This window comes from Oncorhynchus keta, unplaced genomic scaffold (assembly GCF_023373465.1).
Source record: "Oncorhynchus keta strain PuntledgeMale-10-30-2019 unplaced genomic scaffold, Oket_V2 Un_contig_792_pilon_pilon, whole genome shotgun sequence".
In the NCBI taxonomy this organism is placed as follows: Eukaryota; Metazoa; Chordata; class Actinopteri; order Salmoniformes; family Salmonidae; genus Oncorhynchus; species Oncorhynchus keta.
Window position 1 is genome coordinate 72814 of NW_026289760.1, and position 23095 is coordinate 95908.

Here is a 23095-nt window from a genome sequence, read left to right on the forward strand (position 1 = left end):
ATAGCCCCAGATCCATATTATTATACAGTCCCCTATAGCCCCAGATCTATATTATTATACAGTCCCCTATAGCCCCAGATCCATATTATTATACAGTCCCCTATAGCCCCAGATCCATATTATTATACAGTCCCCTATAGCCCCAGATCCATATTATTATACAGTCCCCTATAGCCCCAGATCCATTTTATTATACAGTCCCCTATAGCCCCAGATCCATATTATTATACAGTCCCCTATAGCTCCAGATCCATATTATTATACAGTCCCCTATAGCCCCAGATCCATATTATTATACAGTCCCCTATAGATCCATATTATTATACAGTCCCCTATAGCCCCAGATCCATATTATTATACAGTCCCCTATAGTCCCAGATCCATTTTATTATACAGTCCCCTATAGCCCCAGATCCATATTATTATACAGTCCCCTATAGTCCCAGATCCATTTTATTATACAGTCCCCTATAGCCCCAGATCCATATTATTATACAGTCCCCTATAGCCCCAGATCCATATTATTATACAGTCCCCTATAGCCCCAGATCCATATTATACAGTCCCCTATAGCCCCAGATCCATATTATTATACAGTCCCCTATAGATCCATATTATTATACAGTCCCCTATAGATCCATATTATTATACAGTCCCCTATAGATCCATATTATTATACAGTCCCCTATAGCCCCAGATCCATATTATTATACAGTCCCCTATAGCCCCAGATCCATATTATTATACAGTCCCCTATAGTCCCAGATCCATATTATTATACAGTCCCCTATAGCCCCAGATCTATATATTATTATACAGTCCCCTATAGCTCCATATTATTTTACAGTCTCCTATAGCCCCAGATCCATATTATTATACAGTCCCCTATAGTACCAGATCCATATTATTATACAGTCCCCTATAGTCCCAGATCCATATTATAATACAGTCCCCTATAGCCCCAGATCCATATTATTATACAGTCCCCTATAGCCCCAGATCTATATTATTATACAGTCCCCTATAGCCCCAGATCCATATTATAATACAGTCCCCTATAGCCCCAGATCCATATTATTATACAGTCCCCTATAGCCCCAGATCTATATTATTATACAGTCCCCTATAGCCCCAGATCTATATTATTATACAGTCCCCTATAGCCCCAGATCCATATTATTATACAGTCCCCTATAGATCCATATTATTATACAGTCCCCTATAGATCCATATTATTATACAGTCCCCTATAGATCCATATTATTATACAGTCCCCTATAGCCCCAGATCCATATTATTATACAGTCCCCTATAGCCCCAGATCCATATTATTATACAGGCCCCTATAGCCCCAGATCCATATTATTATACAGTCCCCTATAGCCCCAGATCCATATTATTATACAGTCCCTTATAGCCCCAGATCCATATTATTATACAGTCCCCTATAGCCCCAGATCTATATTATTATACAGTCCCCTATAGCCCCAGATCTATATTATTATACAGTCCCCTATAGCCCCAGATCCATATTATTATACAGTCCCCTATAGCCCCAGATCCATATTATTATACAGTCCCCTATAGCCCCAGATCTATATTATTATACAGTCCCCTATAGCCCCAGATCTATATTATTATACAGTCCCCTATAGCCCCAGATCCATATTATTATACAGTCCCCTATAGATCCATATTATTATACAGTCCCCTATAGATCCATATTATTATACAGTCCCCTATAGATCCATATTATTATACAGTCCCCTATAGATCCATATTATTATACAGTCCCCTATAGCCCCAGATCCATATTATTATACAGGCCCCTATAGCCCCAGATCCATATTATTATACAGTCCCCTATAGCCCCAGATCCATATTATTATACAGTCCCTTATAGCCCCAGATCCATATTATTATACAGTCCCCTATAGCCCCAGATCTATATTATTATACAGTCCCCTATAGCCCCAGATCCATATTATTATACAGTCCCCTATAGCCCCAGATCCATATTATTATACAGTCCCCTATAGCCCCAGATCCATATTATTATACAGTCCCCTATAGCCCCAGATCCATTTTATTATACAGTCCCCTATAGCCCCAGATCCATATTATTATACAGTCCCCTATAGCTCCAGATCCATATTATTATACAGTCCCCTATAGCCCCAGATCCATATTATTATACAGTCCCCTATAGCCCCAGATCCATATTATTATACAGTCCCCTATAGCCCCAGATCCATATTATACAGTCCCCTATAGCCCCAGATCCATATTATACAGTCTCCTATAGCCCCAGATCCATATTATAATACAGTCCCCTATAGCCCCAGGTCCATATTATTATACAGTCCCCTATAGCCCCAGATCCATATTATTATACAGTCCCCTATAGATCCATATTATTATACAGTCCCCTATAGATCCATATTATTATACAGTCCCCTATAGATCCATATTATTATACAGTCCCCTATAGCCCCAGATCCATATTATTATACAGGCCCCTATAGCCCCAGATCCATATTATTATACAGTCCCCTATAGCCCCAGATCCATATTATTATACAGTCCCTTATAGCCCCAGATCCATATTATTATACAGTCCCCTATAGCCCCAGATCTATATTATTATACAGTCCCCTATAGCCCCAGATTCATATTATTATACAGTCCCCTATAGCCCCAGATCCATATTATTATACAGTCCCCTATAGCCCCAGATCCATATTATTATACAGTCCCCTATAGCCCCAGATCCATTTTATTATACAGTCCCCTATAGCCCCAGATCCATATTATTATACAGTCCCCTATAGCTCCAGATCCATATTATTATACAGTCCCCTATAGCCCCAGATCCATATTATTATACAGTCCCCTATAGCCCCAGATCCATATTATTATACAGTCCCCTATAGTCCCAGATCCATATTATTATACAGTCTCCTATAGTCCCAGATCCATATTATTATACAGTCCCCTATAGTCCCAGATCCATATTATTATACAGTCCCCTATAGCCCCAGATCCATATTATTATACAGTCCCCTATAGTCCCAGATCCATATTATTATACAGTCCCCTATAGCCCCAGATCCATATTATTATACAGTCCCCTATAGCCCCAGATCCATATTATTATACAGTCCCCTATAGCCCCAGATCCATATTATTATACAGTCCCCTATAGCCCCAGATCCATATTATTATACAGTCCCCTATAGCCCCAGATCCATATTATTATGCAGTCCCCTATTGTCCCAGATCCATATTATTATACAGTCCCCTATAGTCCCAGATCGATATTATTATACAGTCCCAGATCCATATTATTATACAGTCCCCTATAGCCCCAGATCCATATTATTATACAGTCCCCTATAGATCCATATTATTATACAGTCCCCTATAGATCCATATTATTATACAGTCCCCTATAGCCCCAGATCCATATTATTATACAGTCCCCTATAGCCCCAGATCCATATTATTATGCAGTCCCCTATAGCCCCAGATCCATATTATTATACAAGCCCCTATAGCCCCAGATCCATATTATTATACAGTCCCCTATAGTCCCAGATCCATATTATTATACAGTCCCCTATAGCCCCAGATCCATATTATTATACAGTCCCCTATAGCCCCAGATCCATATTATTTTACAGTCCCCTATAGATCCATATTATTATACAGTCCCCTATAGTCCCAGATCCATATTATTATACAGTCCCCTATAGATCCATATTATTATACAGTCCCCTATAGTCCCAGATCCATATTATTATACAGTCCCCTATAGCCCCAGATCCATATTATTATACAGTCCCCTATAGATCCATATTATTATACAGTCCCCTATAGTCCCAGATCCATATTATTATACAGTCCCCTATAGCCCCAGATCCATATTATTTTACAGTCCCCTATAGATCCATATTATTATACAGTCCCCTATAGTCCCAGATCCATATTATTATACAGTCCCCTATAGATCCATATTATTATACAGTCCCCTATAGCCCCAGATCCATATTATTATACAGTCCCCTATAGCCCCAGATCCATATTATTATACAGTCCCCTATAGCCCCAGATCCATATTATTATACAGTCCCCTATAGCCCCAGATCCATATTATTATACAGTCCCCTATAGTCCCAGATCCATATTATTATACAGTCCCCTATAGCCCCAGATCCATATTATTATACAGTCCCCTATAGTCCCAGATCCATATTATTATACAGTCCCCTATAGCCCCAGATCCATATTATTATACAGTCCCCTATAGTCCCAGATCCATTTTATTATACAGTCCCCTATAGCCCCAGATCTATATTATTATACAGTCTCCTATAGCCCCAGATCCATATTATTATACAGTCCCCTATAGTCCCAGATCCATATTATTATACAGTCTCCTATAGCCCCAGATCCATATTATTATACAGTCCCATATAGCCCCAGATCTATATTATTATACAGTCCCCTATAGCCCCAGATCCATATTATTATACAGTCCCCTATAGATCCATATTATTATACAGTCCCCTATAGTCCCAGATCCATATTATTATACAGTCTCCTATAGTACCAGATCCATATTATTATACAGTCCCCTATAGTCCCAGATCCATATTATTATACAGTCCCCTATAGCCCCAGATCCATATTATTATACAGTCCCCTATAGCCCCAGATCCATATTATTATACAGTCCCCTATAGCCCCAGATCCATATTATTTTACAGTCCCCTATAGATCCATATTATTATACAGTCCCAGATCCATATTATTATACAGTCCCCTATAGCCCCAGATCCATATTATTATACAGTCCCCTATAGATCCATATTATTATACAGTCCCCTATAGCCCCAGATCCATATTATTATACAGTCCCCTATAGCCCCAGATCCATATTATTATACAGTCCCCTATAGCCCCAGATCCATATTATTATACAGTCCCCTATAGCCCCAGATCCATATTATTATACAGTCCCCTATAGATCCAGATCCATATTATTATACAGTCCCCTATAGCCCCAGATCCATATTATTATACAGTCCCCTATAGTACCAGATCCATATTATTATACAGTCCCCTATAGCCCCAGATCCATATTATTATACAGTCCCCTATAGCCCCAGATCCATATTATTATACAGTCCCCTATAGCCCCAGATCCATATTATTATACAGTCCCCTATAGCCCCAGATCCATATTATTATACAGTCCCCTATAGCCCCAGATCCATATTATTATACAGTCCCCTATAGCCCCAGATCCATATTATTATACAGTCCCCTATAGCCCCAGATCCATATTATTATACAGTCCCCTATAGCCCCAGATCCATATTATTATACAGTCCCCTATAGCCCCAGATCCATATTATAATACAGTCTCCTATAGCCCCAGATCCATATTATTATACAAGCCCCTATAGCCCCAGATCCATATTATTATACAGTCCCCTATAGCCCCAGATCCATATTATTATACAGTCCCCTATAGTCCCAGATCCATATTATTATGCAGTCCCCTATAGCCCCAGATCCATATTATTATACAAGCCCCTATAGCCCCAGATCCATATTATTATACAGTCCCCTATAGCCCAGATCCATATTATTATACAGTCCCCTATAGTCCCAGATCCATATTATTATGCAGTCCCCTATAGCCCCAGATCCATATTATAATACAGTCCCCTATAGCCCCAGATCCATATTATAATACAGTCTCCTATAGCCCCAGATCCATATTATTATACAAGCCCCTATAGCCCCAGATCCATATTATTATACAGTCCCCTATAGCCCCAGATCCATATTATTATACAGTCCCCTATAGCCCCAGATCCATATTATAATACAGTCTCCTATAGCCCCAGATCCATATTATTATACAAGCCCCTATAGCCCCAGATCCATATTATTATACAGTCTCCTATAGCCCCAGATCCATATTATTATACAAGCCCCTATAGCCCCAGATCCATATTATTATACAGTCCCCTATAGCCCCAGATCCATATTATTATACAGTCCCCTATAGATCCATATTATTATACAGTCCCCTATAGCCCCAGATCCATATTATTATACAAGCCCCTATAGCCCCAGATCCATATTATTATACAGTCCCCTATAGCCCCAGATCCATATTATTATACAGTCCCCTATAGATCCATATTATAATACAGTCCCCTATAGCCCCAGATCCATATTATTATACAGTCCCCTATAGTCCCAGATCCATATTATTATACAGTCCCCTATAGATCTATATTATTATACAGTCCCCTATAGCCCCAGATCCATATTATTATACAGTACAATTAAACAATCCATGGAGTATAGAGACAAATCCATGGAGTATAGAGACAAATCCATGGAGTATAGAGACAAATCCATGGAGTATAGAGACACCATGCTGGAGTATAGAGACACCATGCTGGAGTATAGAGACACCATGCTGGAGTATAGAGACACCATGCTGGAGTATAGAGACACCATGCTGGAGTATAGAGACAGCATGCTGGAGTATAGAGACACCAGGCCGGAGTATAGAGACACCAGGCCGGAGTATAGAGACACCAGGCCGGAGTATAGAGACACCAGGCCGGAGTATAGAGACACCAGGCCGGAGTATAGAGACACCAGGCCGGAGTATAGAGACACCAGGCCGGAGTATAGAGACAAATCTTCCCAGTCCAAATAAATAAGTAGTGGAGGTCCATATTGTATTGTTCCATATTCTCATATTTACTGATGCCCTGTCTCTCTCTGCCCCTGTCTGTCTCTCTGCCCCTGTCTGTCTCTCTGCCCCTGTCTGTCTCTCTGCCCCTGTCTGTCTCTCTGCCCCTGTCTGTCTCTCTGCCCTGTTCTCTCTGCCCCTGTCTGTCTTCTGCCCCTGTCTGTCTCTCTGCCCTGTCTGTCTCTCTGCCCCTGTCTGTCTCTCTGCCCTGTCTGTCTCTCTGCCCCTGTCTGTCTCTCTGCCCCTGTCTGTCTCTCTGCCCCTGTCTGTCTCTCTGCCCCTGTCTGTGTCTCTCTGCCCCTGTCTGTGTCTCTCTGCCCCTGTCTGTGTCTCTCTGCCCCTGTCTGTGTCTCTCTGCCCCTGTCTGTGTCTCTCTGCCCCTGTCTGTGTCTCTCTGCCCCTGTCTGTGTCTCTCTGCCCCTGTCTGTGTCTCTCTGCCCCTGTCTGTGTCTCTCTGCCCCTGTCTGTGTCTCTCTGCCCCTGTCTGTGTCTCTCTGCCCCTGTCTGTGTCTCTCTGCCCCTGTCTGTGTCTCTCTGCCCCTGTCTGTGTCTCTCTGCCCCTGTCTGTGTCTCTCTGCCCCTGTCTGTCTCTCTGCCCCTGTCTGTGTCTCTGCCCCTGTCTGTGTCTCTCTGCCCCTGTCTGTCTCTCTCTGCCCCTGTCTGTCTCTCTGCCCCTGTCTGTCTCTCTGCCCCTGTATGTCTCTCTCTGCCCCTGTCTGTGTCTCTCTGCCCCTGTCTGTGTCTCTCTGCCCCTGTCTGTGTCTCTCTGCCCCTGTCTGTGTCTCTCTGTCTGTGTCTCTCTGTCTGTGTCTCTCTGCCCCTGTCTGTCTCTCTGCCCCTGTCTGTGTCTCTCTGCCCCTGTCTGTGTCTCTCCGCCCCTGTCTGTGTCTCTCCGCCCCTGTCTGTGTCTCTCTGCCCCTGTCTGTCTCTCTGCCCCTGTCTGTGTCTCTCTGCCCCTGTCTGTGTCTCTCTGCCCCTGTCTGTGTCTCTCTGCCCCTGTCTGTGTCTCTCTGCCCCTGTCTGTCTCTCTCTCTCTCTCTCTCCGCCCCCGTCTGTCTCTCTCTCTCCTCCCCCGTCTGTCTCTCTCTCTCTCTCTCCGCCCCCGTCTGTCTCTCTCTCTCTCTCCGCCCCCCGTCTGTCTCTCTCTGCCCCCGTCTGTCTCTCTCTCTCCCTCTCCGCCCCCGTCTGTCTCTCTCTCTCTCTCTGCCCCTGTCTGTCTCTCTGCCCCTGTCTGTCTCTCTGCCCCTGTCTGTCTCTCTGCCCCTGTCTGTCTCTCTGCCCCTGTCTGTCTCTCTGCCCCTGTCTGTCTCTCTGCCCCTGTCTGTCTCTCTGCCCCTGTCTGTCTCTCTGCCCCTGTCTGTCTCTCTGCCCCTGTCTGTCTCTCTGCCCCTGTCTGTGTCTCTCTGCCCCTGTCTGTGTCTCTCTGCCCCTGTCTGTGTCTCTCTGCCCCTGTCTGTGTCTCTCTGCCCCTGTCTGTGTCTCTCTGCCCTGTCTGTGTCTCTCTGCCCCTGTCTGTGTCTCTCTGCCCCTGTCTGTGTCTCTCTGCCCCTGTCTCTCTGCCCCTGTCTGTCTCTCTCTCTCTCTCTCTGCCCCCGTCTGTCTCTCTCTCTCCCCTGTCTGTCTCTCTCTCTCTCCGCCCCGTCTCTCTCTCTCTCTCTGCCCCGTCTGTCTCTCTCTCTCCGCCCCGTCTGTCTCTCTCTCTCTCTCTCCGCCCCCGTCTGTCTCTCTCTCTCTCTCTGCCCCGTCTGTCTCTCTCTCTCTCTCTGCCCCCGTCTGTCTGTCTCTCTCTCTCTCCCGCCCCGTCTGTGTCTCTCTCTCTCTCTCTACCCTGTCTGTCTCTCTCTCTCTCTCCGCCCCGTCTGTCTCTCTCTCCGCCCCGTCTGTCTCTCTCTCTCCGCCCCCCCGTCTGTCTCTCTCTCTCCGCCCCGTCTGTCTTCTCTCTCCGCCCCCCGTCTGTCTCTCTCTCTCTCTCTCCGCCCCGTCTGTCTCTCTCTCTCTGCCCCCCGTCTGTCTCTCTCTCTCTGCCCCCGTCTGTCTCTCTCTCTCCGCCCCCGTCTGTCTCTCTCTCTCTCTCCGCCCCCGTCTGTCTCTCTCTCTCCGCCCCGTCTGTCTCTCTCTCTCTCCGCCCCGTCTGTCTCTCTCTCTCTCTCCGCCCCCGTCTGTCTCTCTCTCTCTCTCTCCGCCCCGTCTGTCTCTCTCTCTCTCTCCGCCCCGTCTGTCTCTCTCTCTCCGCCCCGTCTGTCTCTCTCTCTCTCTCTCCGCCCCGTCTGTCTCTCTCTCTCTCTCGCCCCGTCTGTCTCTCTCTCTCTCTCTCCGCCCCGTCTGTCTTTCTCTCTCCGCCCCCGTCTGTCTCTCTCTCTCCGCCCCGTCTGTCTCTCTCTCTCTCTCTCCGCCCCGTCTGTCTCTCTCTCTCCGCCCCCGTCTGTCTCTCTCTCTCTGCCCCGTCTGTCTCTCTCTCTCTCTCCGCCCCGTCTGTCTCTCTCTCTCCGCCCCGTCTGTCTCTCTCTCTCTCCGCCCCCGTCTGTCTCTCTCTCTCTCTCCCCGTCTGTCTCTCTCTCTCCGCCCCGTCTGTCTCTCTCTCCGCCCCGTCTGTCTCTCTCTCTCTCTCTCCCCGTCTGTCTCTCTCTCTCTCTCCGCCCCGTCTGTCTCTCTCTCTCCGCCCCGTCTGTCTCTCTCTCTCCGCCCCCGTCTGTCTCTCTCTCTCCGCCCCGTCTGTCTCTCTCTCCGCCCCCGTCTGTCTCTCTCTCTCTCTCTCCGCCTCCGTCTGTCTCTCTCTCTCCGCCCCCGTCTGTCTCTCTCTCTCTCTCTCCCGCCCCGTCTGTCTCTCTCTCTCCGCCCCGTCTGTCTGTCTCTCTCCGCCCCCGTCTGTCTCTCTCTCTCTCCGCCTCCGTCTGTCTCTCTCTCTCTCCGCCCCGTCTGTCTCTCTCTCTCTCTCTCCGCCCCCGTCTGTCTCTCTCTCTCCGCCCCCGTCTGTCTTTCTCTCTCCGCCCCGTCTGTCTCTCTCTCTCTCCGCCCCGTCTGTCTCTCTCTCTCTCTCTCCGCCCCCGTCTGTCTCTCTCTCTCCGCCCCGTCTGTCTCTCTCTCTCCGCCCCGTCTGTCTCTCTCTCTCCGCCCGTCTGTCTCTCTCCGCCCCCTCTGTCTCTCTCTCCTCCCCGTCTGTCTCTCTCTCTCTCCGCCCCCGTCTGTCTCTCTCTCTCTCCGCCCCCGTCTGTCTCTCTCTCTCTCCGCCCCGTCTGTCTCTCTCTGCCCCCGTCTGTCTCTCTCTCTCCGCCCCCCGTCTCTCTCTCTCTCTCCGCCCCGTCTGTCTCTCTCTCTCCGCCCCGTCTGTCTCTCTCTCTCCGCCCCGTCTGTCTCTCTCTCTCCGCCCCCGTCTGTCTCTCTCTCTCCGCCCCCGTCTGTCTCTCTCTCTCCGCCCCGTCTGTCTCTCTCTCTGCCCCGTCTGTCTCTCTCTGCCCCGTCTCTCTCTCTCCGCCCCGTCTGTCTCTCTCTCCGCCCCCGTCTGTCTCTCTCTCTCTCCGCCCCGTCTGTCTCTCTCTCTCCGCCCCGTCTGTCTCTCTCTCTCCGCCCCGTCTGTCTCTCTCTCCGCCCCGTCTGTCTCTCTCTCTCCGCCCCCGTCTGTCTCTCTCTCTCCGCCCCGTCTGTCTCTCTCTCTCCGCCCCGTCTGTCTCTCTCTCTCCGCCCCCGTCTGTCTCTCTCTCTCCGCCCCATCTGTCTCTCTCTCTCCGCCCCATCTGTCTCTCTCTCTCCGCCCCGTCTGTCTCTCTCTCTCCTCCCCGTCTGTCTCTCTCTCTCTGCCCCGTCTGTCTCTCTCTCTCTCTCCGCCCCGTCTGTCTCTCTCTCTCTCCGCCCCGTCTGTCTCTCTCTCTCTCTGCCCCGTCTGTCTCTCTCTCTCCGCCCCGTCTGTCTCTCTCTCTCTCCGCCCCCGTCTGTCTCTCTCTCTCTCTCCCCGTCTGTCTCTCTCTCTCCGCCCCGTCTGTCTCTCTCTCCGCCCCGTCTGTCTCTCTCTCTCCGCCCCGTCTGTCTCTCTCTCCGCCCCGTCTGTCTCTCTCTCTCCTCCCCGTCTGTCTCTCTCTCTCTGCCCCGTCTGTCTCTTTCTCTCCGCCCCCGTCTGTTTCTCTCTCTCCGCCCCGTCTGTCTCTCTCTCTCCGCCTCCGTCTGTCTCTCTCTCTCTCCGCCCCCGTCTGTCTCTCTCTCTCCCGCCCCCGTCTGTCTCTCTCTCTCTCTCCGCCCCGTCTGTCTCTCTCTCTCTCGCACCCGTCTGTCTCTCTCTCTCTCCGCCCCGTCTGTCTCTCTCTCTCTCTCGCCCCGTCTGTCTGTCTCTCTCCGCCCAGGTCTGTCTCTCTCTCTCCGCCCCGTCTGTCTCTCTCTCTCCGCCCCGTCTGTCTCTCTCTCTCCGCCCCCGTCTGTCTCTCTCTCTCCGCCCCGTCTGTCTCTCTCTCTACCCCGTCTGTCTCTCTCTCTCCGCCCCGTCTGTCTCTCTCTCTCCGCCCCGTCTGTCTCTCTCTCTCCGCCCCCGTCTGTCTCTCTCTCTCCGCCCCGTCTGTCTCTCTCTCTCCGCCCCCGTCTGTCTGTCTCTCTCTCCGCCCCGTCTGTCTCTCTCTCTCTCTCCGCCCACGTCTGTCTTACTCTCTCCGCCCCCGTCTGTCTCTCTCTCTCTCCGCCCCGTCTGTCTCTCTCTCCGCCCCGTCTGTCTCTCTCTCTCCGCCCCCGTCTCTCTCTCTCTCTCCGCCCCCGTCTGTCTCTCTCTCTCTCCGCCCCCGTCTGTCTCTCTCTCTCTCTCCGCCCCCGTCTGTCTCTCTCTCCGCCCCGTCTGTCTCTCTCTCTCCGCCCCGTCTGTCTCTCTCTCTCCGCCCCGTCTGTCTCTCTCTCTCCGCCCCGTCTGTCTCTCTCTCTCCGCCCCCGTCTGTCTCTCTCTCTCCGCCCCCGTCTGTCTCTCTCTCTCCGCCCCCGTCTGTCTCTCTCCCCGTCTGTCTCTCTCTCTCTCTCTCTGCCCCCGTCTGTCTCTCTCTCTCTCTCCGCCCCGTCTGTCTCTCTCTCTCTCTCCGCCCCCGTCTGTCTCTCTCTCTCTCCGCCCCCGTCTGTCTCTCTCTCTCTCTCCGCCCCGTCTGTCTCTCTCTCTCTCCGCCCCCGTCTGTCTCTCTCTCTCTCCGCCCCGTCTGTCTCTCTCTCTCTCTGCCCCCGTCTGTCTCTCTCTCTCTCTCCCCCCGTCTGTCTCTCTCTCTCTCTCCCCCCCGTCTGTCTCTCTCTCTCCGCCCCCGTCTGTCTCTCTCTCCCTCCCCCCCCGTCTGTCTCTCTCTCTCTCTCCGCCCCCGTCTGTCTCTCTCTCTCTCTCCGCCCCCGTCTGTCTCTCTCTCTCTCCGCCCCGTCTGTCTCTCTCTCCTCCCCGTCTGTCTCTCTCTCCTCCCCTGTCTGTCTCTCTCTCCGCCCCGTCTGTCTCTCTCTCTCTCTCGCCCCGTCTCTGTCTCTCTCTCTCTCTCCCCCGTCTGTCTCTCTCTCTCTCCGCCCCGTCTGTCTCTCTCTCTCTCTCCGCCCCGTCTGTCTCTCTCTCTCTCTCTCCTCCCCGTCTGTCTCTCTCTCTCTCCGCCCCGTCTGTCTCTCTCTCTCCGCCCCGTCTGTCTCTCCGCCCCGTCTGTCTCTCTCTCTCCGCCCCCGTCTGTCTCTCTCTCTCCGCCCCGTCTGTCTCTCTCTCTCTGCCCCGTCTGTCTCTCTCTCTCCGCCCCCGTCTGTCTCTCTCTCTCCGCCCCGTCTGTCTCTCTCTCCGCCCCCGTCTGTCTCTAGGTCTCTCCGCCCCGTCTGTCTCTCTCTCTCTCCGCCCCGTCTGTCTCTCTCTCTCTCTCTTTGTCTCTTCTCTCAGTATCTCAGTGCTGGCTGAGGATGATGATGATGATGAGGAGAACGAGGGGCCTGTCGGATCGAGGTGAGGGCTCACAAGGCGTCCCACACTGTTTAGTACCTGATGATGCGTGGATACTGCGTTCCAGGGATCGTCAACCTCCGAAACCTCAACACCAACGATAGTATCGTGGTGGAATCGTGCACCATGAGACTACATCTACGACACACACCTGTACACACACTGTTTACTACCCAGGGTAGGTACACACCTGTACACACACTGTTTACTACCCAGGGTAGGTACACACACCTGTACACACACTGTTTACTACCCAGGGTAGGTACACACACCTGTACACACACTGTTTACTACCCAGGGTAGGTACACACACCTGTACACACACTGTTTACTACCCAGGGTAGGTACACACACCTGTACACACACTGTTTACTACCCAGGGTAGGTACACACACCTGTACACACACTGTTTATTAACCACACCTAAACATACACATAAGAATTCTCTCTCTCTCGCCCTCATCTCTCTCCCCCTCCCTCACCCTCATCTCTCTCTCCCCCCCTCCCTCACCCTACTCTCCCTCCTCCCTCGCCCTCCTCTCTCCCTCATCTCTGTCTTCCCCTCCCTCGCCCTCCTCTCTCCCTCATCTCTGTCTTCCCCTCCCTCGCCCTCATCTCCTCTTCATCCCTCTCCCTCATCTCCCTCCCTCCCTCCCTCTCTCCCTCATCTCTCTCTTTCCCCTCCCTCCCTCTCTCCCTCATCTCTCTCTTTCCCCTCCCTCCTCTCCCTCATCTCTCTTCCCCTCCCCCTCTCTCCCTCATCTCTCTCTTCCCCCTCCCTCCTCTCTCCCTCATCTCTCTCTTCCCCCTCCCTCCTCTCTCCCTCATCTCTCTCTTTCCCCTCCCTCCTCTCTCCCTCATCTCTCTCTTTCCCCTCCCTCCTCTCTCCCTCATCTCTCTCTTTCCCCTCCCTCCTCTCTCCCTCATTTCTCTCTTCCCCCTCCCTCCTCTCTCCCTCATTTCTCTCTTCCCCCTCCCTCATCTCTCCTTCATCTCTCTCCCCTCCCTCTCTCTCCCTCATCTCTCTCTCCCCCTCCCTCCTCTCTCCCTCATCTCTCTCTTTCCCCTCCCTCCTCTCTCCCTCATCTCTCTCTTCCCCCTCCCTCATCTCTCTCTTCCCCCTCCCTCCTCTCTCCTTCATCTCTCTTCCCCTTCCCTCGCCCTCTCTCCTTCATCCTCTCTCTCCTCCTCTCAGACTCTCCTCCCATAGACTTCTCCAGACACGGTCCCTCTCTCCTCCCCTCTTTACTCTCCCATTCCCTCAGAGCCCATCCCTCCTCCTCCTCCTCTCCCTCCTCCTCCCCCCTCCCCTTCTCCCCCTCCTCCTCCGTAGAGGTGTGTGAGGGGCGTCTGGTGACTCAGAGAGGGTATAGCCCAGAGGACATTGGTGCTGTGGCAGAGCTCAGAGCAACACTGGAGAGACACGGAGCCTTCGGATTGGACAGGCGGGACCTGGTGACATCACACACACACCTGGCCGACCCGAGAGACGGACGGACCAGAGGTCTGCAGCGGTACATACAGGTAGAGACACACTGTAACACACTTTCATTTGGAGTTTGTCGTCTTTCTCTCCTCCCTAATTGGTCTCCTTCCCTGTCTATACTGAACCTCTGCTCTGTGATTGTTTCATGTGTCCATTTTCTCCTCTGTGATTGGCTGTAGGACTTGCTGGAGGAAGAGCTGGTGTTGGAGGTGGGAGGGAGCTCAGTGCGTCTGGTGTTACTGAGTCACGCTGAGCCCTGGCTACTGACCTCCACAGAGAGTCAGAGAGACCGGCCACACCAAACCCAGCGAGGAGCCTCTGCCTTTGGGGACAGAAAGCACCACAACCCCCTCCTCCGCAAGAGAAGAATGGTGGCCCCCAGAGAGCAGGAACCACGTAGTAAGAGAGGGAGAAGAGAAACGCTGATGGAGGAAGAGGAGGTTGAGAAGAGGGATGAGACACCGGAGGAGGAGGAGGAGGAGGAGGAGGAGGAGGAGAAGATGCAGCCTGAAGAGAAAGACAGGAACGAGACTGCAGAGGAGAGATGGATGAAGAGAAGAGAGGAGGAGGCAGGGAAAGAAGAAGAGAGGGTACAAGAGGAACCATCATCTACCATTGAGACAGAACAGAGCACAGGTGAGACTTCAGCTGACCCCCGTTAACTTCAGACTACGTTAACCAGACTACAGCTGACCCCCGTTAACCAGACTACAGCTGACCCCGTTAACCAGACTTCAGCTGACCCCTGTTAACCAGACTACAGCTGACCCCCGTTAACCAGACTACAGCTGACCCCGTTAACCAGACTACAGCTGACCCCCGTTAACCAGACTACAGCTGACCCCCGTTAACCAGACTACAGCTGACCCCCGTTAACCAGACTACAGCTGACCCCCGTTAACCAGACTACAGCTGACCCCCGTTAACTTCAGACTACAGCTGACCACGTTAACCAGACTTCAGCTGACCACGTTAACCAGACTACAACTGACCTCGTTACCCAGACTTCAGCTGACCCCCGTTAACTTCAGACTTCAGCTGACCACGTTAACCAGACTACAGCTGACCACGTTAACCAGACTACAGCTGACCCCCGTTAACCAGACTACAGCTGACCCCCGTTAACTTCAGACTACAGCTGACCCCGTTAACCAGACTACAGCTGACCCCGTTAACTTCAGACTACAGCTGACCCCGTTAACCAGACTACAGCTGACCCCCGTTAACTTCAGACTACAGCTGACCCGTTAACCAGACTACAGCTGACCCCCGTTAACTTCAGACTACAGCTGACCCCCGTTAACCAGACTACAGCTGACCCCCGTTAACTTCAGACTACAGCTGACCCCCGTTAACTTCAGACTACAGCTGACCCCGTTAACTTCAGACTACAGCTGACCCCGTTAACCAGACTACAGCTGACCCGTTAACCAGACTACAGCTGACCCCGTTAACCAGACTACAGCTGACCCCCGTTAACTTCAGACTACAGCTGACCCCGTTAACCAGACTACAGCTGACCCCGTTAACCAGACTACAGCTGACCACGTTAACCAGACTACAGCTGACCCCCGTTAACCAGACTACAGCTGACCACGTTAACTTCAGACTACAGCTGACCACGTTAACTTCAGACTACAGCTGACCACGTTAACCAGACTACAGCTGACCCCGTTAACCAGACTACAGCTGACCACGTTAACCAGACTACAGCTGACCCCGTTAACCAGACTACAGCTGACCCCGTTAACCAGACCACTGAGACTACAGCTGACCCCCGTTAACCAGACTACAGCTGACCCCCGTTAACCAGACTACAGCTGACCCCGTTAACCAGACTACAGCTGACCCCGTTAACCAGACTACAGCTGACCCTGTTAACCAGACTACAGCTGACCCCGTTAACCAGACTACAGCTGACCACGTTAACCAGACTACAGCTGACCACGTTAACCAGACTACAGCTGACCCCGTTAACTTCAGACTACAGCTGACCCCGTTAACCAGACTACAGCTGACCCCGTTAACCAGACTACAGCTGACCCCCGTTAACTTCAGACTACAGCTGACCCCGTTAACCAGACTACAGCTGACCCCGTTAACCAGACTACAGCTGACCCCCGTTAACTTCAGACTACAGCTGACCCCGTTAACCAGACTACAGCTGACCCCGTTAACTTCAGACTACAGCTGACCCCGTTAACCAGACTACAGCTGACCCCCGTTAACTTCAGACTACAGCTGACCCCGTTAACTTCAGACTACAGCTGACCCCCGTTAACCAGACTACAGCTGACCACGTTAACCAGACTACAGCTGACCACGTTAACCAGACTACAGCTGACCACGTTAACCAGACTACAGCTGACCACGTTAACCAGACTACAGCTGACCACGTTAACCAGACTACAGCTGACCACGTTAACCAGACTACAGCTGACCACGTTAACCAGACTACAGCTGACCCGTTAACCAGACTACAGCTGACCCCGTTAACCAGACTACAGCTGACCCCGTTAACCAGACTACAGCTGACCCCGTTAACTTCAGACTACAGCTGACCCCGTTAACTTCAGACTACAGCTGACCACGTTAACCAGACTACAGCTGACCCCGTTAACCAGACTACAGCTGACCCCCGTTAACTTCAGACTACAGCTGACCCCCGTTAACTTCAGACTACAGCTGACCCCGTTAACCAGACTACAGCTGACCACGTTAACCAGACTACAGCTGACCACGTTAACCAGACTACAGCTGACCCCGTTAACTTCAGACTACAGCTGACCCCCGTTAACTTCAGACTACAGCTGACCCCCGTTAACTTCAGACTACAGCTGACCCCGTTAACCAGACTACAGCTGACCACGTTAACCAGACTACAGCTGACCCCGTTAACCAGACTACAGCTGACCCCGTTAACTTCAGACTACAGCTGACCACGTTAACCAGACTACAGCTGACCACGTTAACCAGACTACAGCTGACCACGTTAACCAGACTACAGCTGACCACGTTAACCAGACTACAGCTGACCACGTTAACCAGACTACAGCTGACCCACGTTAACCAGACTACAGCTGACCCCGTTAACCAGACTACAGCTGACCCCGTTAACCAGACTGCAGCTGACCACGTTAACCAGACTGCAGCTGACCACGTTAACCAGACTACAGCTGACCACGTTAACCAGACTACAGCTGACCCACGTTAACCAGACTACAGCTGACCCCGTTAACCAGACTACAGCTGACCCACGTTAACCAGACTACAGCTGACCCACGTTAACCAGACTACAGCTGACCCCGTTAACCAGACTACAGCTGACCCCCGTTAACCAGACTACAGCTGACCCCGTTAACTTCAGACTACAGCTGACCCCGTTAACCTGACTACAGCTGACCCCCGTTAACTTCAGACTACAGCTGACCACGTTAACCAGACTACAGCTGACCACGTTAACCAGACTACAGCTGACCCCGTTAACCTGACTACAGCTGACCCCCGTTAACTTCAGACTACAGCTGACCACGTTAACCAGACTACAGCTGACCACGTTAACCAGACTACAGCTGACCACGTTAACCAGACTACAGCTGACCCCGTTAACTTCAGACTACAGCTGACCCCCGTTAACTTCAGACTACAGCTGACCCCCGTTAACTTCAGACTACAGCTGACCCCGTTAACTTCAGACTACAGCTGACCCCGTTAACTTCAGACTACAGCTGACCACGTTAACCAGACTACAGCTGACCACGTTAACCAGACTACAGCTGACCCCCGTTAACTTCAGACTACAGCTGACCCCCGTTAACCAGACTACAGCTGACCCCGTTAACTTCAGACTACAGCTGACCCCCGTTAACTTCAGACTACAGCTGACCACGTTAACTTCAGACTACAGCTGACCCCGTTAACCAGACTACAGCTGACCCCGTTAACCAGACTACAGCTGACCCCCGTTAACTTCAGACTACAGCTGACCCGCTAACCAGACTACAGCTGACCCCGTTAACCAGACTACAGCTGACCCCGTTAACCAGACTACAGCTGACCCCCGTTAACTTCAGACTACAGCTGACCCCGCTAACCAGACTACAGCTGACCCCGCTAACCAGACTACAGCTGACCCCGCTAACCAGACTACAGCTGACCCCGCTAACCAGACTACAGCTGACCCCGCTAACCAGACTACAGCTGACCCCGTTAACCAGACTACAGCTGACCCCGTTAACCAGACTACAGCTGACCCCGCTAACCAGACTACAGCTGACCCCGTTAACCAGACTACAGCTGACCCCGTTAACCAGACTACAGCTGACCACATTAACCAGACTACAGCTGACCACATTAACCAGACTACAGCTGACCCCGTTAACCAGACTACAGCTGACCCCGTTAACCAGACTACAGCTGACCACGTTAACCAGACTACAGCTGACCCCGTTAACCAGGCTACAGCTGACCCCGTTAACCAGACTACAGCTGACCCCGCTAACCAGACTACAGCTGACCCCGCTAACCAGACTACAGCTGACCCCGCTAACCAGACTACAGCTGACCCCGTTAACCAGACTACAGCTGACCCCGTTACCCAGACTACAGCTGACCCCCGATCTGTTCACCGGTGTGTTTCATTGTGTTTTTTATTTTCCTCAGTGGGCGACGGCGAGAAGCCATTTTCATCTCTAGCTGAGGAAGAGGATGGTGAAGCTAGCGGTCTGCGTGAGGAAGAGGATGGTGAAGCTAGCGGTCTGCGTGAGGAAGAGGATGGTGAAGCTAGCGGTCTGCGCGAGGAAGAGGACGACAGCGGCGGCGTGTGTGACGTGTCGTTCGTCAGTCGTCCGTGGCGTATCGTGGACGGCAGTCTGAACAGGCCGGTGTGTAAAGGCATGCTGGACGCTGTCCTCTACCACATCATGACCCGGCCTGGTTTACCAGAACACGCCTTACTGGAACACTACAGAGGGGTCCTGCAGCCAGTGGTGGTACTGGACCTCGTGCAGGTAGGAATGACGACTACACCGGGGCCGTGCACAGACCTTTGGTGGGGCAGCTGATAAACATATAAATACTATACCGTCATTCCCAAACAGCATTCCCAAAAATTAAACCTCATTCCATTCAACAGCATTCCCAAAAATTAAACCTCATTCCATTCAACAGCATTCCCAAAAATTAAACCTCATTCCATTCAACAGCATTCCCAAAAATTAAACCTCATTCCATTCAACAGCATTCCCCAAAATTAAACCTCATTCCATTCAACAGCATTCCCCAAAATTAAACCTCATTCCATTCAACAGCATTCCCAAAAATTAAACCTCATTCCATTCAACAGCATTCCCAAAAATTAAACCTCATTCCATTCAACAGCATTCTAAAAAATTAAACCTCATTCCATTCAACAGCATTCCCAAAAAATTAAACCTCATTCCATTCAACAGCATTCCCAAAAATTAAACCTCATTCCATTCAACAGCATTCCCAAAAATTAAACCTCATTCCATTTCTACTGCTTCTATAGCCAAATTCACCTTTTTTTTATGTAGCCATTTTCTTGTGATGTAGGCTAGATCAGCTGATCATCTGGGATGTAGGCTAGATCAGCTGGGATGTAGGCTAGATCAGCTGGGATGTAGACTAGATCAGCTGATCATCAGGGATGTAGGCTAGATCAGCTGATCATCAGGGATGTTGGCTAGATCATCGGGGATGTAGGCTAGATCAGCTGATCAGCTGGGATGTAGGCTAGATCAGCTGATCATCAGGGATGTAGGCTAGATCAGCTGGGATGTAGGCTAGATCAGCTGATCAGCTGGGATGTAGGCTAGATCAGCTGATCAGCTGGGATGTAGGCTAGATCAGCTGATCATCGGGGATGTAGACTAGATCAGCTGGGATGTAGGCTAGATCAGCTGATCATCGGGGATGTAGGCTAGATCAGCTGATCATCGGGGATGTAGACTAGATCAGCTGGGATGTAGACTAGATCAGCTGGGATGTAGACTAGATCAGCTGGGATGTAGACTAGATCAGCTGGGATGTAGACTAGATCAGCTGGGATGTAGGCTAGATCAGCTGGGATGTAGACTAGATCAGCTGATCATCTGGGATGTAGACTAGATCAGCTGATCATCTGGGATGTAGGCTAGATCAGCTGGGATGTAGGCTAGATCAGCTGGGATGTAGACTAGATCAGCTGATCATCTGGGATGTAGACTAGATCAGCTGATCATCTGGGATGTAGGCTAGATCAGCTGGGATGTAGGCTAGATCAGCTGGGATGTAGACTAGATCAGCTGGGATGTAGGCTAGATCAGCTGGGATGTAGGCTAGATCAGCTGGGATGTAGACTAGATCAGCTGATCATCTGGGATGTAGGCTAGATCAGCTGGGATGTAGACTAGATCAGCTGATCATCTGGGATGTAGACTAGATCAGCTGATCAGCTGGGATGTAGACTAGAATCAGCTGATCAGCTGGGATGTAGACTAGAATCAGCTGATCAGCTGGGATGTAGACTAGATCAGCTGATCATCGGGGATGTAGACTAGATCAGCTGATCATCGGGGATGTAGACTAGATCAGCTGATCATCGGGGATGTAGACTAGATCAGCTGGGATGTAGGCTAGATCAGCTGATCATCGGGGATGTAGGCTAGATCAGCTGATCATCGGGGATGTAGGCTAGATCAGCTGGGATGTAGGCTAGATCAGCTGGGATGTAGGCTAGATCAGCTGATCATCGGGGATGTAGACTAGATCAGCTGATCATTGGGGATGTAGACTAGATCAGCTGATCATTGGGGATGTAGACTAGATCAGCTGATCATCGGGGATGTAGGCTAGATCAGCTGGGATGTAGGCTAGATCAGCTGATCATCAGGGATGTAGGCTAGATCAGCTGATCATCAGGGATGTAGACTAGATCAGCTGATCATCAGGGATGTAGGCTAGATCAGCTGATCATCGGGGATGTAGACTAGATCAGCTAATCAGCTGGGATGTAGGCTAGATCAGCTGGGATGTAGGCTAGATCAGCTGATCATCAGGGATGTAGGCTAGATCATCGGGGATGTAGGCTAGATCAGTTGATCAGCTGGGATGTAGGCTAGATCAGCTGGGATGTAGGCTAGATCAGCTGATCAGCTGGGATGTAGGCTAGATCAGCTGATCATCAGGGATGTAGGCTAGATCAGCTGATCATCTGGGATGTAGACTAGATCAGCTGATCATCTGGGATGTAGGCTAGATCAGCTGATCATCGGGGATGTAGACTAGATCAGCTGGGATGTAGACTAGATCAGCTGGGATGTAGGCTAGATCAGCTGGGATGTAGGCTAGATCAGCTGATCATCTGGGATGTAGACTAGATCAGCTGGGATGTAGGCTAGATCAGCTGATCATCGGGGATGTAGGCTAGATCAGCTGGGATGTAGACTAGATCAGCTGATCATCGGGGATGTAGACTAGATCAGCTGATCATCTGGGATGTAGACTAGATCAGCTGATCATCTGGGATGTAGGCTAGATCAGCTGATCATCTGGGATGTAGGCTAGATCAGCTGATCATCTGGGATGTAGGCTAGATCAGCTGGGATGTAGGCTAGATCAGCTGATCCTCGGGGATGTAGACTAGATCAGCTGATCATCTGGGATGTAGACTAGATCAGCTGATCATCGGGGATGTAGACTAGATCAGCTGGGATGTAGACTAGATCAGCTGATCATCGGGGATGTAGACTAGATCAGCTGATCATCGGGGATGTAGACTAGATCAGCTGGGATGTAGACTAGATCAGCTGATCATCGGGGATGTAGACTAGATCAGCTGGGATGTAGACTAGATCAGCTGATCATCAGGGATGTAGACTAGATCAGCTGATCATCGGGGATGTAGACTAGATCAGCTGATCAGCTGGGATGTAGACTAGATCAGCTGATCATCGGGGATGTAGACTAGATCAGCTGATCATCGGGGATGTAGACTAGAATCAGCTGATCATCGGGGATGTAGACTAGATCAGCTGATCATCGGGGATGTAGACTAGATCAGCTGATCATCGGGGATGTAGACTAGATCAGCTGATCCTCGGGGATGTAGGCTAGATCAGCTGATCCTCGGGGATGTAGGCTAGATCAGCTGATCACCTGGGATGTAGGCTAGATCAGCTGATCACCTGGGATGTAGGCTAGATCAGCTGATCCTCGGGGATGTAGACTAGATCAGTAAGAAACCAGCCGCTCCTTCACAGCTGCTGACATCACCAGTACTGGTCAGGTTCACTCATGTTCATCTCTCCCTCTTCTTCCTTGCACATCTCTCCCTGTCCCTCCTCTCCTGCTCCTCTCCCTGTCCCTCCTCTCCTGCTCCTCTCCCTGTCCCTCCTCTCCTGCTCCTCTCCCTGTCCCTCCTCTCCTGCTCCTCTCCCTGTCCCTCCTCTCCTGCTCCTCTCCCTGTCCCTCCTCTCCTGCTCCTCTCCCTGTCCCTCCTCTCCTGCTCCTCTCCCTGTCCCTCCTCTCCTGCTCCTCTCCCTGTCCCTCCTCTCCTGCTCCTCTCCCTGTCCCTCCTCTCCTGCTCCCTCCTTGTCCCTGTCCCTGCCTCTCCCTGTCCCTCCTCCTCTCCTGTCCCTCCTCTCCTGCTCCTCTCCCTGTGTCTCCTCCCTCCTCCTGCTCCTGTCCCTCCTCTCTCCTCTCCCTCTCCCTCCCCTCCTCCTCCTCCTCCCTGTCCCTCCTCTCCTGCTCCTCTCCCTGTCCCTCCTCCTCTGTTCCTGCTCCTGTCCCTCCTCTCCTGCTCCTCTCCCTGTCCCTCCTCTCCTGCTCCTCTCCCTGTCCCTCCCTGTTCCTCCCCTCCTCCTCTCCTGCTCCTCTCCCTGTCCCTCGCTCCTGTCCCTCCTCTCCTGCT

General features: G+C 51.2%; 1 protein-coding gene and 1 long non-coding RNA gene across 2 annotated transcripts in view; one reads left to right on the forward strand and one right to left on the reverse strand.

The window, feature by feature from the left end:
• Window positions 1-19193, forward strand: part of LOC127926606 (general transcription factor 3C polypeptide 1-like) — a gene marked incomplete at its 3' end in the record, with an annotated part of 91226 nt that extends 72033 nt beyond the window's left edge. The window contains 5 exon segments of the mRNA XM_052512039.1: window positions 12639-12694; window positions 12697-12876; window positions 13894-14222; window positions 14364-14820; window positions 18847-19193. Coding sequence (XP_052367999.1) covers window positions 12639-12694; window positions 12697-12876; window positions 13894-14222; window positions 14364-14820; window positions 18847-19193 — 1369 coding nt within the window.
• Window positions 19194-19238: 45 nt separating this feature from the next.
• On the reverse strand, window positions 19239-22746 carry LOC127926607 (uncharacterized). The gene is made up of 3 exons (XR_008124553.1): window positions 19618-22746; window positions 19477-19546; window positions 19239-19406 (listed from the first exon to the last, which is right to left on the reverse strand). It is a non-coding gene; the product is annotated as an uncharacterized LOC127926607 (long non-coding RNA).
• Between the last annotated feature and the right edge of the window lie 349 nt (window positions 22747-23095).